This window comes from Myxine glutinosa, chromosome 7 (assembly GCF_964187855.1).
Source record: "Myxine glutinosa chromosome 7, kmMyxGlut1.1, whole genome shotgun sequence".
In the NCBI taxonomy this organism is placed as follows: Eukaryota; Metazoa; Chordata; class Myxini; order Myxiniformes; family Myxinidae; genus Myxine; species Myxine glutinosa.
In genome coordinates this window covers 20,884,718-20,900,837 of record NC_136267.1, presented here as the reverse complement: position 1 = coordinate 20,900,837, position 16,120 = coordinate 20,884,718, and the positions used below count along the sequence as shown (strand labels likewise).

General features: G+C 40.7%; 1 protein-coding gene across 1 annotated transcript in view; it reads left to right on the top strand.

Moving 5' to 3' along the window:
* The window catches only part of KPNB1 (karyopherin subunit beta 1), a 115,242-nt gene that overhangs the window by 43,147 nt on the left and 55,975 nt on the right, over positions 1-16,120 (top strand). The window contains exons 10-14 of the mRNA XM_068121916.2: positions 4,966-5,190; positions 8,191-8,382; positions 9,716-9,846; positions 12,692-12,839; positions 13,444-13,515. Of these exons, the coding sequence (XP_067978017.1) occupies positions 4,966-5,190; positions 8,191-8,382; positions 9,716-9,846; positions 12,692-12,839; positions 13,444-13,515 (768 nt within the window). The remainder of the gene's footprint in view (positions 1-4,965; positions 5,191-8,190; positions 8,383-9,715; positions 9,847-12,691; positions 12,840-13,443; positions 13,516-16,120) is intronic.

The window sequence follows — 16,120 nt, the reverse complement described above, 5'->3', positions numbered from 1 at the left end:
CAGTTAATGTTTATGGTCTAACAGAAACAAACAACATTCAGGTTTTAAAGCTTTCTGACAATTGTAAACAAACTCATATTAATCTTCTATATTTTAATTCAGACGAAAATTCACATTATACATACATCAAAGATATTGCTAAATTAATAAAACCACAAGTCTGTAAGAGAACAAATAAAATATATATTTGTTTGCGTTGTCTTAACTTCTTCCATACACAAGAAAGATTAGATAAACATTCAAATTATTGTGGCGAACATAAATCAACGGTAATCAATATGCCTAAAGAAGGCTCAAAGATCACATTCAAAGATGAAAAGAAAAAGATCAAACATCCATTTGTTATATATGCTGATTTTGAAAGTATTCTAGAAAAAATAGATACTGCTTCTCCAGATCCAAAAGAATCATACACAAATAAATATCAAAAACATACTCCTTGTGGTTTTTGTTATTATATCAAATCATCCGTTGGTGATGAATATAACAAGTTAGAGGTGTATAGAGGCTCAAATACCCCAGAGGAGTTTGTGAAACGACTAGAAAAAGACTGTGTTCGATTAACCAAGATAATGAGAGAAACTAATAAACCAATGTCCTTAACAAGTAAAGAAAAAAGGGAATTTAGACAGCCAAAGGCTACCTGTCATATTTGCGAGGAGAAAATTGGTAAAGGTCTAAAGGTTAGAGACCATTGTCATCTCACTGGTAAATATAGAGGTCTGACTCATCAAAGTTGTAATATTAATTATCAACTCCCCTCTTTCATTCCTGTTTTTCTTCATAACAACGCTCATTATGATACACATCTATTTATCAAGGAACTCTCAAAGACTTCTGGAAGTATCTCAGCAATTCCAAACACGGATCAGAAATACATTTCATTCACAAAAACAATTCACACATCTCCTATTACTCATATCAGATTTCTTGATACATTTAAATTCATGTCGAGTCCATTGGCTAACTTGGTTCAAAATCTAAAAGAGTTTCCGTGTCTTTCAGAGTATTTTTTAGATAAAGATTTTCTAACACAAAAGGGAATTTACCCCTATGACTATATGGACTCATTTGAGAGATTCAATGAAACACAACTTCCTTCAAAAGAAAATTTCTATAACAAATTAAATAATAGTCATATATCTGATAAAGATTATGTACACGCACAAAATGTTTGGAAAAAATATAACATCAAGAATCTTGGCGAGTATCACGATTTGTATCTCAAAACTGATGTGCTTTTATTGGCCGATGTATTTGAAGCCTTTAGATCTGTTTGTTGTACTGGATATGGATTGGATCCTGCTCACTACTACACAGCACCTGGATTGGCCTGGAGTGCGATGTTGAAAATGACAAAACAAGATTTGGATTTGATAACCGATGTCGATATGCTTTTGATGATTGAAAAGGCAAAAAGAGGTGGAATTTCACAAGTATGCTCGAGCAGATACGCAAAAGCAAATAACAAATATCTTCCAAATTATGATACAACGAAAGAGAGTTCTTACTTGATGTACTATGACGCAAACAACTTGTATGGCTGGGCAATGTCTCAAGCTCTTCCTTATGGGAAACTAAGATGGGTAAAGGAAAAAGACTACACAAAGGTTTTACAAGATGTATGTATCTCTACACAAAAAGAATTGGATGATTCAAAGGTTGGTTATTATTTTGAGGTCGATTTGAAATATCCAGAGGAACTTCATAACTTACACAAAGATCTCCCATTTGCTTGTGAAAAGGAAAGTCCAAAGAAGGAGTGGTTAAGTGATTATCAACGATCATTTAATATAGGTGAATCAACAGAAAAATTACTTACTACATTATATAACAAGAAAAATTATGTTCTACACCAAAGAAATTTGCGACAATATTTATCAAAAGGTCTAAGAGTAGAGAAGATCCATAGGGTTCTAAAGTTCAATCAAAGTCATTGGTTGAAGGGGTACATTGATTTTAATACACAAAGAAGAACAGAGTCAAAAACAGATTTTGAGAAAGACTTTTATAAATTGATGAATAATGCGGTCTTTGGTAAGACCATGGAAAATGTGAGGAAAAGACAAAATATCAGACTATCAACATCTTGGAAACAAACATCAAAATTAATTAATAGACCGAGTTTTACTAAAGCTGAGGTCTTTACTGAGAACTTTTGTGCAATCCATTTGATTAAAGAGAGTATTGAAATGAACAAACCTATTTATATTGGAACAACAATTCTTGATTTATCAAAGTCATTAATGTATGATTACTTTTATAATAACTTGAGGAAGAAATATCAAAATGATGTTAATCTACTTTATATGGATAGATAGTTTTATTTTGCAAATTAATACTGATGATGTTTATTCAGACATGAAAAAGGACATTAATATCTATGACACTAGTAATTACAGCCCAGAGAGTGAGTTGTTCTCCTCCAAAAATAAAAAGGTGATTGGAAAGTTCAAGGATGAATTAGGAGGAAATGTCATGAGTGAATTTGTGGGATTGAGGTCTAAGGCTTATGCTTATAAATATATTGTGAATAACGTCGAAAAAACTGATAAGAAGTTAAAAGGCATAAAGAAAAATGTCATAAAAGAAACAATAAACTTTAAGGATTATTATAACTGTTTAACAACAAAGAAAGAAGAGTTTAGAAAGATTAATGGAATAAGAAGTTATAAACATCAATTATATTCAGAAGAGATGAATAAGAAAGCATTGGGGGCTTTTGATGATAAGAGGTTTATTTTAGAAAATGGAATTGATAGTCTCCCTTATGGATATATAAGTATATAAATGATAGAACCAAGTACCATGTAATCAACCTTGATATATACTTTAATTTAAAAATGGTATGTAGCACTGGAGGCGCTCAGACAAGAACATTGAGGGAGGTTAAAATATTTCTCACGCATAAACAAATATTTGTAGGGTTATATTCACCAGAGTAAAAGGTTCATAAGGTCAGAAGGATCCCACAACTTTCCAGTTGGGACTTGTGTGTATGTGTGAACCCCTAACCTTCACCCAATCCCATCCCTAGCTCAATTAAAATATATTCATTATGTATTAGCCCAAGTAGATTAATTGACTCATGGTCCAAAAGGATCACAGGTTCACACTAGAGATCTGTGAACCCCTATCCCTCACACATACACATAAGTTAAACCCCAACTAAAGTTGAGGTTAAACTTTTGTGTATGTGTGAGTCATAATAATATACAGCCCCCAACCCAATCCCATCCCTAGCTCAATTAAAATATATTCATTATGTATTAGCCCAAGTAGATTAATTGACTCATGATTCATAAGGTCAAAGGGCCCATAGTCTTTTGGATTAATAGGGGTGTTTTTTCCAAATAGGGGGAAACGTCATTAGATAGGGATTTCCCATGTTAAACGGAGGTGTCCCAGAAGCAACATTATTACACTACTAACAGCGGAAGGGATTTAAATCAAACTTGCTACAAATATTATGATTATGTAATAATGTAGGCGGAGGCATAACAGTCGACGCCGCAACGTCAGAGTGGCGTTGTAGATTTTCTTTACTTGCCGGAAAAGATTCCGGCAAGTATATTGGTTTGTCTGTTTGTTCTTAGTACTACGTCTACATCGTTGCACATATAATCGCTAAACTTTACACACATATATGTCTTGCCCTGGAATAGACTGTGCCCAATTTTTAACTCTCTCGGCCCAAGGCCTCCATTATGACGTCATAATTCGACAAGTACAAAACTTCATCCAATCAAGATGCAATTTCTTGAGCGACATACCGGCATAAACTGGTGGAGCAAAAAAAAAAGATGACGTCATCGGTCACGTGGTTCGGCCGCCATCTTGGAAAAACGTTGCACCTCTATATCTCCGAAAGTGCTGAATAGAAAAAATTGAGACATGGCTCATTGTAAAGAACTCTCCATGGGGAATATATGTTTATGATGATGTCATAGGTGCCTCCATTATGACGTCATAATTCGACAAGTACAAAACTTAATCCGATCAAGATCAAATTTCTTGAGCATCATCAAGGAATAAATTAGTTTAGAAAACAAATAATGATGACGTCATCGGTCACGTGGTTCGGCCGCCATATTTGTCCAAAATGGCCGATAAAAAAGTACATTCCGGCAAGTCCTCGGTCTCTGACCGATTTTTCATTTGTTTGTTTTTATCAGCGATCGAGGCTCATCAAAGAGTTGGTGACAGAGGCCAAGAGGTGATATATCAACAACGGGAGGTACAAACATACAGGAAGTACAAGCAGGGACATTTGGACATGACATACAGGAAACATAAGCAGGCCACGTGGGCAGACGCAAACAGCTGACAAAGTTCAAATGCAGAAAATTGCAGCTGAGTTAGCAACAAATTGATGAAAAGAAAAGAAAAGGAAGGAACTTGAATGTGCCTTTTTCAGTCCACTGCAGGATGAAGGCCAAGATAAGTGTGTGGGAAGGTTAGGAAGATGGTAAGCTGTTGTCCTGTAGCTGCTGCTATGTGGCACTAGCTCACCATCTTTGAGTTGAAAGACAAGCATGACTGAGCAGACTCTGTATGGTGGCGGGGGATTCCGCAAACGGGAGAAGAGAGGGGATGCAATATGCCAGGTGAGCAATTGGCCTATCTTTGAGGAGGGTAAGGAGGTATGATTTTTCTGGGTTGAGTGAGTGTGGCCAAGGCTCAAGAGGGATGAATGGTTTCGAGGACAGTGGTGGCATGACTAGATTTGAGGCAGTAAAAGACTGCCACCATGTTCCTTTCCATACTTGGGAAGTGGCATTGTTGGCATCACATTATAATTAAATTTTTTAACCTGTTGTCAGGTGAGCACCAAAACACATCTCGCAGGAAAGGAAAGGTATTTTTTTCTATTTATCGATATGTTTATTTATAATTTCTTTTTGCTTGGTGCATTCATTCTGAAGCACTTTACTGTGCAACGTGTAACCGTCTTGCGCTTGGCAGGATGAGATGGACGACGACGATGATTGGAATCCATGCAAGGCGGCTGGTGTCTGCCTTATGCTGTTGGCAACGTGTTGCGAGGACGACATTGTACCACACGTCCTCACATTCATCAAGGAGAACATAAAGAGTCCCGACTGGCGGCATCGAGATGCCGCTGTTATGGCCTTTGGCTCCATCCTGGAGGGACCTGACGCTACTCAACTCAAACCTCTCGTCATTCAGGTGCTTAGTATGAAACGGAGCGGGCTCGTTGGGTCTAAAATCCAGGTTCTTGTATCGTGTGATGGGTGCAGTCGTTCCCATCTGTTGTATACGAAAACCATAGCTGTCGCACAAAGTGGGGTTAAGCAATTAGTTCATTCTGTCTGGGGTCGAGGAATTACAGTAATCCCTCTTCCACAGAAGGGTTACGTTCCCTAAACCGTTAGGTGAATTTCCGTACATAAAATTAAACGTTTTTTTTTTGTTTTTTTAATGTCCAAGGTCTAAGGCTCGTAATGGAGCTGCCACTCAAACAGACATAGACATACGAGACGAACACTTAACACAGCCACGGAGCTTGGGGGAAATGCCGTCACGTCCTGTGATACTCTGGGTACCAGCGACGTCACAACAATGGCGCCGCTTTTCTCACCGCAATCAGCGAGACATTTCCTCAGGTAGGTGGAATTTCCTCCTCCCTGTGGATGCCAACCTATGGGGATTGTCTGTGCTTTGTCTGGCCATAAACACGCATACAATTCCAAAAAGCCTTTGGTTTGACTCGGCCAGGGTTTGAACTGCCCACCTCCTAAATTCGGAGCAGACGTTCTAACAATCTAACCATTGCACCACCGAGTCTGGTAAATGATCCCATATACTCCCATTATATAAGTGGAGATAGGTTCCTGCAGAACAAAATCTTAACTCTACAATGTAAAAATTGCGCATATGAATGCAACAAACTTTATTAAAATACTCTTAAGACTGAGGGGTGGCAGGCTTGTCCACATCCTCTGAAGAGGTGACAGATTCTCGTCTTTGCACTTCTGCTGCTGCGATCACTGGAGGGTCGCTTTCCAGACATCTTAAGCAAGAGAGATGGACATGTACCAATTGTACCATGCTCCCTTTTCTTGCTGCAAATGCGATTTTGCAGGATATTTATTTGTGCGTCCATGAGCGCCAACTCCGGTGGTCCTCGGGAGCTTAATCGCTCTCTGTGGGGATGGGTGGGCAGGAGGACTCTGCACCCACAATCACGTGTTCTGTCCATTCGTGATAGGTTTTTGTTGCTGTGATAACTTAAGATTGGCTGACGGGGTCCAAGTCAAACTTGATACAAGTATGTATAATGATACAAGGATGAAGCGATTAGATTATGGGGTCAAGCCGTCAGAGCTCATGACAAGTAAAATGTGATATTTGAGAACAGCTGAAGGGATTTAAATCAAACTTGGTACAAGTACAGTCGTGGCCAAAAATATTGGCACCCTTGCATTATTTTCTAATAATGCACCATTTCTTCCAGAAAATTGTTGAAATTAAAAAATATTTTGGAATCCATATTTGTATTTCTTTGGTTTGCAGTGGATGAAAACCAAAAAATCTGAAAAAAATTACTAAATCTTATCTTATTCCACACAGTAATCCTAAAATATCCCGGACAATATTATTGGCACCTTTTAGAATTTGTAAGAAATAATTAGATTTCAAGCAGGTGATTCTCCTTTACTCTGGAATTGAACTCACTTGCGGTGAGTTGCAGGTGCTTGCAATATAAAAATCATTCATTCAACCAGTTTGAAAAGAGAAAAGGAGTCATTCTGCCATTTTGTGTCACTGTGTGTACCATAATGAGCATGGAGAAAAGAAAGAAAACCAGAGAATTGGCTGAGGAGGTCAGACAGAAGATTGTAGCCAAGCACGGACAATCCATCAAGGCTACTAGTCCATCTCCAGAGACCTTGATGTTCCTGTGTTCGCCATACGCGATGTTATCAGGAAGTTTAAGGCCCATGGCGCTGTAGCCAACCTCCCTGGACGTGGCCGCAAGAGACAACCTGATCGAAGATTACAGCGAAGGATTGACATATCCAGTCGCACATCAGTTGACGAGTACAGTTCTGGTTGTTTTATGTGATTGCGCATGACACATCATCAAACGTGCTTTCAAAATGAAAATTATAGCAATACGTGGCAGTAGTTAGTCTGCTACGGTTACCAGGGCTTTCTCTGACGCTTACATGGCTGCACAGTGTGAAACCATAAAGGTAGAAATCTACCAGTACACCTCAACACATGGTGAGCAATTGCACCACGTACACAACGGGTTTTGCTCACGTAGCAGTGAAACAGAGACTCCGACTCAAAGTCTTCACCCCTTCACCTCCACAACATGGTTTATCGATGTTTACGTCACGTTTTAATGTTTTTCGTCATTCTTTGAGAACCAATTAAGTGCAATCCATTAATTTCTGATTTTCAAAAGTTCAGTAACCATTATTTTGTAGCATTCGTAGAAGATGTAACTCATTTACGATGGTCTTCAAATACGCAGTCCCATGACGGTGCCAAATGAGTGAAGCATAACAATTTCGGTTGAATATTTTTGAGGAAAGCATCCTGGTGGACGCGGGGAACTGAATAAATAATACGAAGGCGACTAGCACGTACTTTTATGGAATACTTAAGTGTTAACCTGATAGAAAGTTTCTGTAATAGAGTTTACACAAATGGTATTAGGTGCTTACGTGACTCGGCAAAATGACCGGCTGTGATCCTGATTCGGAATGGCGTCCTTGATTTCAGCGAGGAAGCGGAAGTTCTGAATCGCAAGCTCTGTAATGTTCAATGCAACTCCATGTTGGAAATGAAAGCCTGAATGAGAGTGCACGCTCCCATGAAAAGAAAATTGGTGCTGTTCTCGGCTTTGTTTTTATTTGAATGCAAGTCACAAATTTTAAATCCCCCCCTGCATTATTTAATAATTAATTTTGTTCCTTTACACCGATTTTTGTGGTTTCTTCAAAGAAATTCCCCTTATTTTCCTTTGATTTTTCTTTTTATTGCTTGAGACTTTCTTCCATTGAAGACTTGCATTTTGTGCCGTTCTTTGTGGTTGCATTAATCAGCAATTCTTCTCTGGACCTCTATGTAGCAAGTGTGGGATTAGCAACAACTCCATTCTGAAGATGTAACTTTATGATGATGACTGCGATCTGTTTGCTTGTTCACCTGCAGGCCATGCCGACACTCATCGAGCTGATGGGCGATGCGAGTGTGGTGGTCCGCGACACAACTGCCTGGACTGTCGGTCGGATTTGTGAGATATTACCTGAGGCAGCCATTAATGATGTGTACCTAGAGCCGTTGCTGCAGTGCCTCGTCCAAGGTCTTGGTGCGGAGTCTCGTGTAGCGGCGAACGTCTGCTGGGTATGCTGGGAGCTTTGACAAACATAGAAAATGCAGTTGTACCATGTCTATCTCTCAATCTGCCTGTTTGCATGTCTGCCTGCCTGTTTGCGTGTCTGCGTTTGTGTCCATCTCTCTCTCTCTCTCTCTCTCTCTCTCTCTCTCTCTCTCTCTCTCTCTCTCTCTCTTCTCTCTCTCTCTCTCTCTCTCTCTCTCTCTCTCTCTATCTCTATCTCTATCTCTATCTCTATCTCTATCTCTATCTCTATCTCTCTCTGTTTGTGTCTGTCTCTCTGTCTGTGTTTGTGTCTGTCTCTCTGTCTGTGTTTGTGTCTGTCTCTCTGTCTGTGTTTGTGTCTGTCTCTGTCTGTGTTTGTGTATGTCTCTTTGTCTGTCTGTGTTTGCGTCTCTGTGTCTGTCTGTGTTTGCGTCTCTGTGTCTGTCTGTATCTGTATATTTGTCTGTGGCCGTCTTTTTCTGTATCTGTATTAAACAACTTAAAATTCCCCCTGTATATATTATTTAATAATAAATTTTGCTCCTTTACATTGATTTTGTGCTTTCTTAAAAATATTCCCCTCCTTCTCCATTGAGTTTACTTTTTATTGCTTGAGACATTCATCCATTGAAGACTTGCATTTTGGGCCCAGTTCTTTGTGGTTTGCATTAATCAGCATTCTTATCTGGCCAACCTTTGATTTAGCTGCTGATTTTATCAGTCAGTCATCCTCATGACAGTGGTAGCAAATTTTTTTTTTTTTTTTTTTGAACAACATACCTTTGCAGGTCTTGTCTCATACCAGTCACAAATCGTGCTTGAACTTGTCAATTCTCCCACATCTGTTTACTTTTGTGAAGAAGCTCACTCCCTTACCATGATCTCTCTTGGGCAGACGATTCGTGGATGCGACATATTTACTAAGCCGTACCCACTGTCCAACGTTGGACAACCAGGTCGGCAGCAGATGGAGCTTTTTCAAAAATCTGATCAATTCACAAAGGTATTGCCAGAAAGTTACGACTGACGGTGCAGGATGCAGAAGGACTTGGCCATCGAAATGCCAACACTCCAGCCCCAATAATATGTCGAGTTGGTTTTGTGGTGTCAAATTTCATTCAAAAGCTAAGTTCAGTCTGGCAACTAGCTCAGCTTGTACGTGTCTGGCATTTGCATCAAGAGACTTCCTAGTCTTTAAAAGTCTTTTCTTAAAAGTTGTTGGACAGACAACAAGATGACTTAAAATGCACAAGTTGAATGCAGCTGAATAAACTTGCTTCCTGAAGTTTGCGTACTTTTGTTTTGATGCTGTTCCGGTGTTTGTTTTTTTTGTTTTTTTTTGTCATGCTTTTGCAGGCCTTCTCCAGCCTCGCAGAGGCAGCTTATGAGCAGGCAGAGATACCTGATGACCAGGAAGAACCAGCCATGTACTGTTTGTCACCAGCCTTTGAGAACATCGTGCAGAAGTTGCTCGAAACAACAGATCGGTAGGTAGCGGTTTATTTGTGATTACATCTCGTGTCTCTAATTTGCTAATATGTCCAAGTCATGTACGGTGTCATCGTTACTTTTTATCTGAACCTTTTCCTCTGTACATCATGAGAAAAGCTGTTGCTCATGGAATATGGTTCATAAATCGAGCGATGCGGATGTTTGCATTGCTGCTGCTGTATAACTGTTTGTGTTTCCTGTATTGCTGAAATCCACGAATCGGATGTCCAGTATTTATTTTGCAGGGTCTAAGGTTCGTGAAAGAGCATGCACACAAGTTGTGCGCCCACATGGAGACAGACGCCAGACAAAACAGGACTTGACTTCAGACAATCATTGCATTGGGGGAAGTGGTATACCTTCTCAGGAGCGTTCTGCGTACCGACGATCTCGTGATGTCGTTTTCATCTCTGCAGTCAGTGGGGCAATGAGGAATAAAATCTCCCCTCTCTCCTCCCCTAACCCCCATTGGATGTGAGTGAACCCATGTGCTTGGTCCTTGCTCCATGTTACAAATGCTGAGCATGAAGTAGGGAAGTTTTTGGCATGACTCGGCTAGGGCCAGGTTCAAACTGTCAACCGGCCAGACTCACTTGTGGTACTGAGTCTGGTGCTAAAATATATAATTTTTGGAAATTTGGATTTGGTCATAATTAAGGTGCTGATGTCATCATCATTAACATATCTTATTCCCCCAAGCGGAGTACTTGACAATGAGCCATGTTTCAATTTTTTTCCATGGAGCGGTTTCACAGATATAGAGGTGCAACTTTTTTTCGATTTTTTCCAAGATGGCGCCTATACCACGTGACCTACGACGTCATAATTATCATTTTTAAAATTCCACAGGTGGAGGCGCTCATTCTGAAAATTTTGTGGCAATCGGACTAACAGTTGCAGAGGAATTTTATTTTTTCATACTGATCAGATCAAGCGTTGTACTTGTCGAATTATGACGTCGTAATTAAGGCAACGATGACAATCAACATATCTTATTCCCCATGGGGAGTACTTGACAATGAGCCATGTTTCCATTTTTTTCCATTGAGCGATTTGGGGGATATAGAGGTGTAGCGTTTTGTAATTGTTTTACAAAACAATTACAAAACCCTGTTCTTGTCCTGGTGGAGGTATGCGTTTGGGGGATATAGAGGTGTAGCATTTTGTAATTGTTTTACAAAACAATTACAAAACTTGTTCTTGTCCTGGTGGAGGTATGCGCTTGGGGGATATAGAGGTGTCATTTCGTGTCAATCGGAACAACGGTTGCCGAGAAAATGAATGTTTAAAATGCAGGCACACGCACGTAACCGAATGCTTAACCCTGCTTTTCACTTCGCGAGCGCAGGGTAATTATATTGGAGAATTGAAATTTACGATGTCGTCGGTCTCATGGTCTGGTTGCCATATTGGATCAAAAAAAAACCTTAAACAGAAGAGTTGGCTTGCACCAAGTTGACTGCATGGGTCAAGTATTCTATGACTACCATCTAGTTTTTTTTGCATACATGGTCTCGGCTAGTGGAAGAGCTAGTACACAGAACAGATCAGGACACAGCATAAATACAAACAGAAGAAAGGGGAAACACCAACATTAGGGAGGAGAGAGAAAGTAGATGGAGGCGGACAGCCAGGGGATGCCGGTAACGATGAAGTGTTGTGGAGAACACAAGGGGTAGACAAGATGGCTACATAAGCACATGTTTGGAGGGGTGGGGTGGTTTAACGGGTGTAGAAAAACTATTTCCACAAAAATGCTGACAATCGGCCAAATTGATTATTCTTACCTGTACATGGAGATCCCACGGACTATTCCAGCATGTAGTGCTTTAATCAAATTGAGTTTTGTTGCATTATCACTGTCCTGTGCTTTGATTACCCATACTCGTGGGAACACCTGGCAAGTCCTTTCCCCTCTTTACCTCCGTCACCGAAGGTGGATGGAGGTTATGCTTTCACCCCTGTCTGTTTGTCTTTCTGTGAACAAGATATCTCAAAAAGTTGTGGACGGATTCGGACGAAATTTGGAATCATAAATTCACCTACCTCCTGTCGTGTATGTGACATGGACTAAATGATTAGATTTTGGTGAAGATCTGGATCCTGATCCGGCTAGTATAATTTTTTATGTGATTCTTCACCATTGGGAGATAGGGCCAAAAACGATACATAGCAGGATATCTCAAAAGGTTGTGGATGGTGGATGAAACTTGGTGGAGGGGTTGTGTGTGTGACGAGGAAGAATAGATTTATATACAGAGGCTGCAGCAAGTCCTACACATGGAGGTAAGGATGTGCCTTTACCAGCAGGTTGTACAAAGTACAAAGCATTTACTTCTGAAAGTTGCAGATGATTTTGGTGAAGATCTAAGTATGGATTCGGATAAGAATTATTTAATTCTTAAAGTGAATCTTCACCATTGGGAGATAGGGCGAAAAGCGATATAACATGATATTTAAAAATAGTTATGGACGAGTTATGACTAAACTAGGTGGATGAGTTGGTTAGGTGACAAGAACAAGCTGATTGGATTTTGGTTCAGGTCCGAATCCAGATCCGGCCTATCATTGGGATACAAAACGTAAACTGTTTTGCCTGGTGGAGGTATGCGCTCTATAGAGTGCCGTTCTAGTTCATTCTTCTACTTATTTGTATATCGTCTTTTCTTTTTTTTTTCTTGTTTTGCACGAAAATAAACCTTCACTGGACATGTTTTATTTTATGCCTAAATTTTGTTGAGCTCTTGAAGACTTAATTTATTTGAGATGCTCCTACGAACATAGTAAATGTGATGATGTAAATTTTGAATTTAATTGATCCCATCTGCCATTACCCGACAGAGCTGATGGACATCAGAACAACCTGCGAAGTGCAGCTTACGAGGCGCTGATGGAGATTGTAAAGAACAGCGCCAAAGATTGCTACCCCGCCGTACAAAAAACAACATTGGTCATCATGCAGAGGCTGCAGCAAGTCCTACACATGGAGGTAAGGATGTGCCTTTAACAGCAGGTTGTACAAAGTACAAAGCATTTACTTCTGAAAGTTGCAGCCGGTTTCGTCAAGTAGAAGCCGAGAAACGTATTTCAGTCCTCATGTTAAAGCTGCATACAGAGAAACGATCCCTTATATAAAGGGAGGGCCGTTTTGCGCCTCCCTTTGATTTTGGATTGGGTAGTCTTTGCCCTAAAGGCATAAATTCTATCTTTTGAAAATATCGTAGTCTGTTCTTCAACAATTCTGCAGCTTATTTGATGATGATCAACAGGTAACTGTTCTTCCTCTTTTTCTTCTTCTGCCAGAGTGAAAACTAATGAAATTTGACCTGATTAGGCTGTCAATCGACAGTTTCATATGAATATAATTATATTTTCCAATGCTTTGTTCAACTTTAAGTCTTGATATGTCAAAACTTGTTTGTGGGCTTAATTTGAACCTGCTTAGGTTCTTGAGCTTTCACATTGAGGGATTTCCTTAAGTTGTGCAGTGCCAGGGCCTGTCAGATGCATATCAGGAAAGGTGCCAGTTTTCTTTTTCATTAATTTATGTGATGCTTCTGCCATCACTTTTCTTTCCCTATCCCCTTATCCAGTCGCACATCCAGAGCACATCCGATCGCTTGCAGTACAATGACCTCCAGTCCTTGCTGTGTGCAACATTGCAGGTAAGAGTACGGTACATGTTTTATGCCATGGTTGTTCTGGAGTGACTTGTGTATTTGCTTATTTATTTTCTGGCTTTGCAATGCACGCATGATGTGACGGTGCACCGTGTTTAAGTGTCGGAGAATGGTGGCTTGTTTTGAGTTTTGCAGCATTCTTGTTTTGTGCAATCTTAAAGAATATACCAATTAGCTCTGTGGTCTCGGCTGCTTCACACTGAAGCTTGCTTTGCCAAGCATGGTTTAACAAAGCAGGAAGTGGGTTATTTTATTGGATAAAGCGAAATGCTGGTGGCTGTCCCTGTATTGTCTGGACTTACTCATTTTAAAAGGTTTTTTGGGGGGGAATAAAGAAAGGAAATGTACAAATGTTGAATGCGTTTAACCTCTCACTTGTTGTTTGGTTTTTGGTTTTTTTCCCCCCCTCATGTTCTATAAATGGTGATTTGGTGGTGGCTTAAAGTCAAGATTGTTGTTGGACTGAATTGGTGTGGATCATTTAGAATCTTGAGTCTCTGTTTATGATTACCTCTCTCAGGCAAAGCGAAAAGCAGTTAAGCAATTGGTTCATGTCCGTCCATCCGTGTGTCTTATCTGTTTATGATGGAGGAACAACTTGTTTAAATTGAATGTTATATTTTGTATATGAATCGAACATAAATAGGAAAACGAGTTTCCTGTTTTACCGTACTTTGGCTCTGAATTTGTCCCTACTGAACATGCGCAGAGAGGAGTGAGATTTAAATAAAAAAATCATTCTGTCAGCATGCCTGCAGTCAAACATTATGTGACACCGTACATTCCATCTGTGATGCTCTGCAAACGTGTACTGCTAATAGTGGGCCAGCCAACATGTGATTTTACACTTTGGAGGGTATTGTTTGTTAATACAAGGCGACCAGGCTAGATCAGACATTCATAAGATGAAGAAAAATATGTAGGTGGATGCCACCCTCAATTTTGAAGTTAAGGTAATTTCAAGGTCTTAATGTCAAATTTTACATTAATTTCAACCACATTTGATAGATCTATCCATAAACTTATCTTTATTATCATGTGGATGTACCCAGACTATATAATTAACAGGTAAACTTTGTATCTGACACATAGTCATACATGCATGGCATAATGAAACACAACAGTGATTTTATGAATGTGTGTGGTGAAATCGAAGACGTCCACAGCCGACTCCAAAGTGAGCTTTTATTCCCTCGAATGCAACACATCTATAGGAAATAATATATGGCACTATTAAGCAAGCATTCCCAGATGACTTTCATTAATGCTGAGGCAATGCCGAGACAATGCGAGCACATAGGCATGTCATTAGCGTGCTTACCAACTTGGAGACCCATAGCAGCAGAAATAAAATCCCTCCTCACTTACAGGTACTTTTATAAGCCGTCCCCAAGACGCGCGGTTGATTCAGGGACTGCATCATCAGTGATGTGTTCAGGGAGGAGGACACTGATCGGAGATGCAACCCACAATTTCATATCATTCACCCACCATTAAAGTTTCATACAGCACGCAAGACTAACAGTATATATTGTTGCGAATATGGAATTTGGCCTCCATATCCGCTTGTAAATATTCCCCTATTTTCTCCAATACTCCCCAACTTTCCCCGATCCCCCATTCCCTAGTCCCATTGCATGTAAATAACAATCAGTAGAGCCGACCTTCCCCTTATTCCCCCATTAAATGTCGTGCCCAGGTCCACCGCACCACACGTAGACAACTTTCGGACATCTGCCTAGTTATTCTTATTCTATGTCAGTTAAGGCCTCGTCTCCATTAATTATGACTCTTCGTTGCACCAGAATGTGATTATATGGCATCAGTAGTGAGTTTAGGACCTTTCCCATACCTCCTTCCATCTTCTTCCCCAACAATTACAACAACAACAGAGGAGATGGCGGCGGAGCGGGGGAGGATGCGTCCTCACACCGGCTCGATTAGCTCCAGACCATGCGCTCCACGGGGTTACCACGAAGGGGCTCCTTGTCAGCTCCTCGTCAAGGGCGGAGCCTGGTAAACCCCCCGCACGCACCCAATGAGAAGCAACGTGCCGATTCCACGAGGCGGAGCTAACGAGCCGAGGGCGTGTCACTCCCCGCCGGATATACGCGGCCCCGCGCCGGATGTGACGTCAGATGCGCACCCAGCTTGGAGAAGGAAAGCCACCTGCGAGCGCTGAGTCAGATGCGCACCCAGCTTGGAGAAGGAAAGCCACCTGCGAGCGCTGAGTCAGATGCGCACCCAGCTTGGAGAAGGAAAGCCACCTGCGAGCGCTGAGTCAGATGCGCACCCAGCTTGGAGAAGGAAAGCCACCTGCGAGCGCTAAGAGAGATGCGCCTCAGCTTGGAGAAAGAACGTCGCCTTCCGAGCGCTGTGACCTCCCTGCATCTCTGGACCGGACCGAGTCGATTCTGCCTTGAGCCAAGAGTGCACCTTGAGCCATCGACTGCCTGCCTTTCCTTGCCATCAATCCCCGTGTGAGTCAGCATTTTGTCCCGTTTATCTGTCGTCTGTTGGGGTTAATATAAGAGTGTGTCTAAGTGCTTGTCTTTCTATGCTGTCCCTCTTGTAGTTGTAATCTAACCTT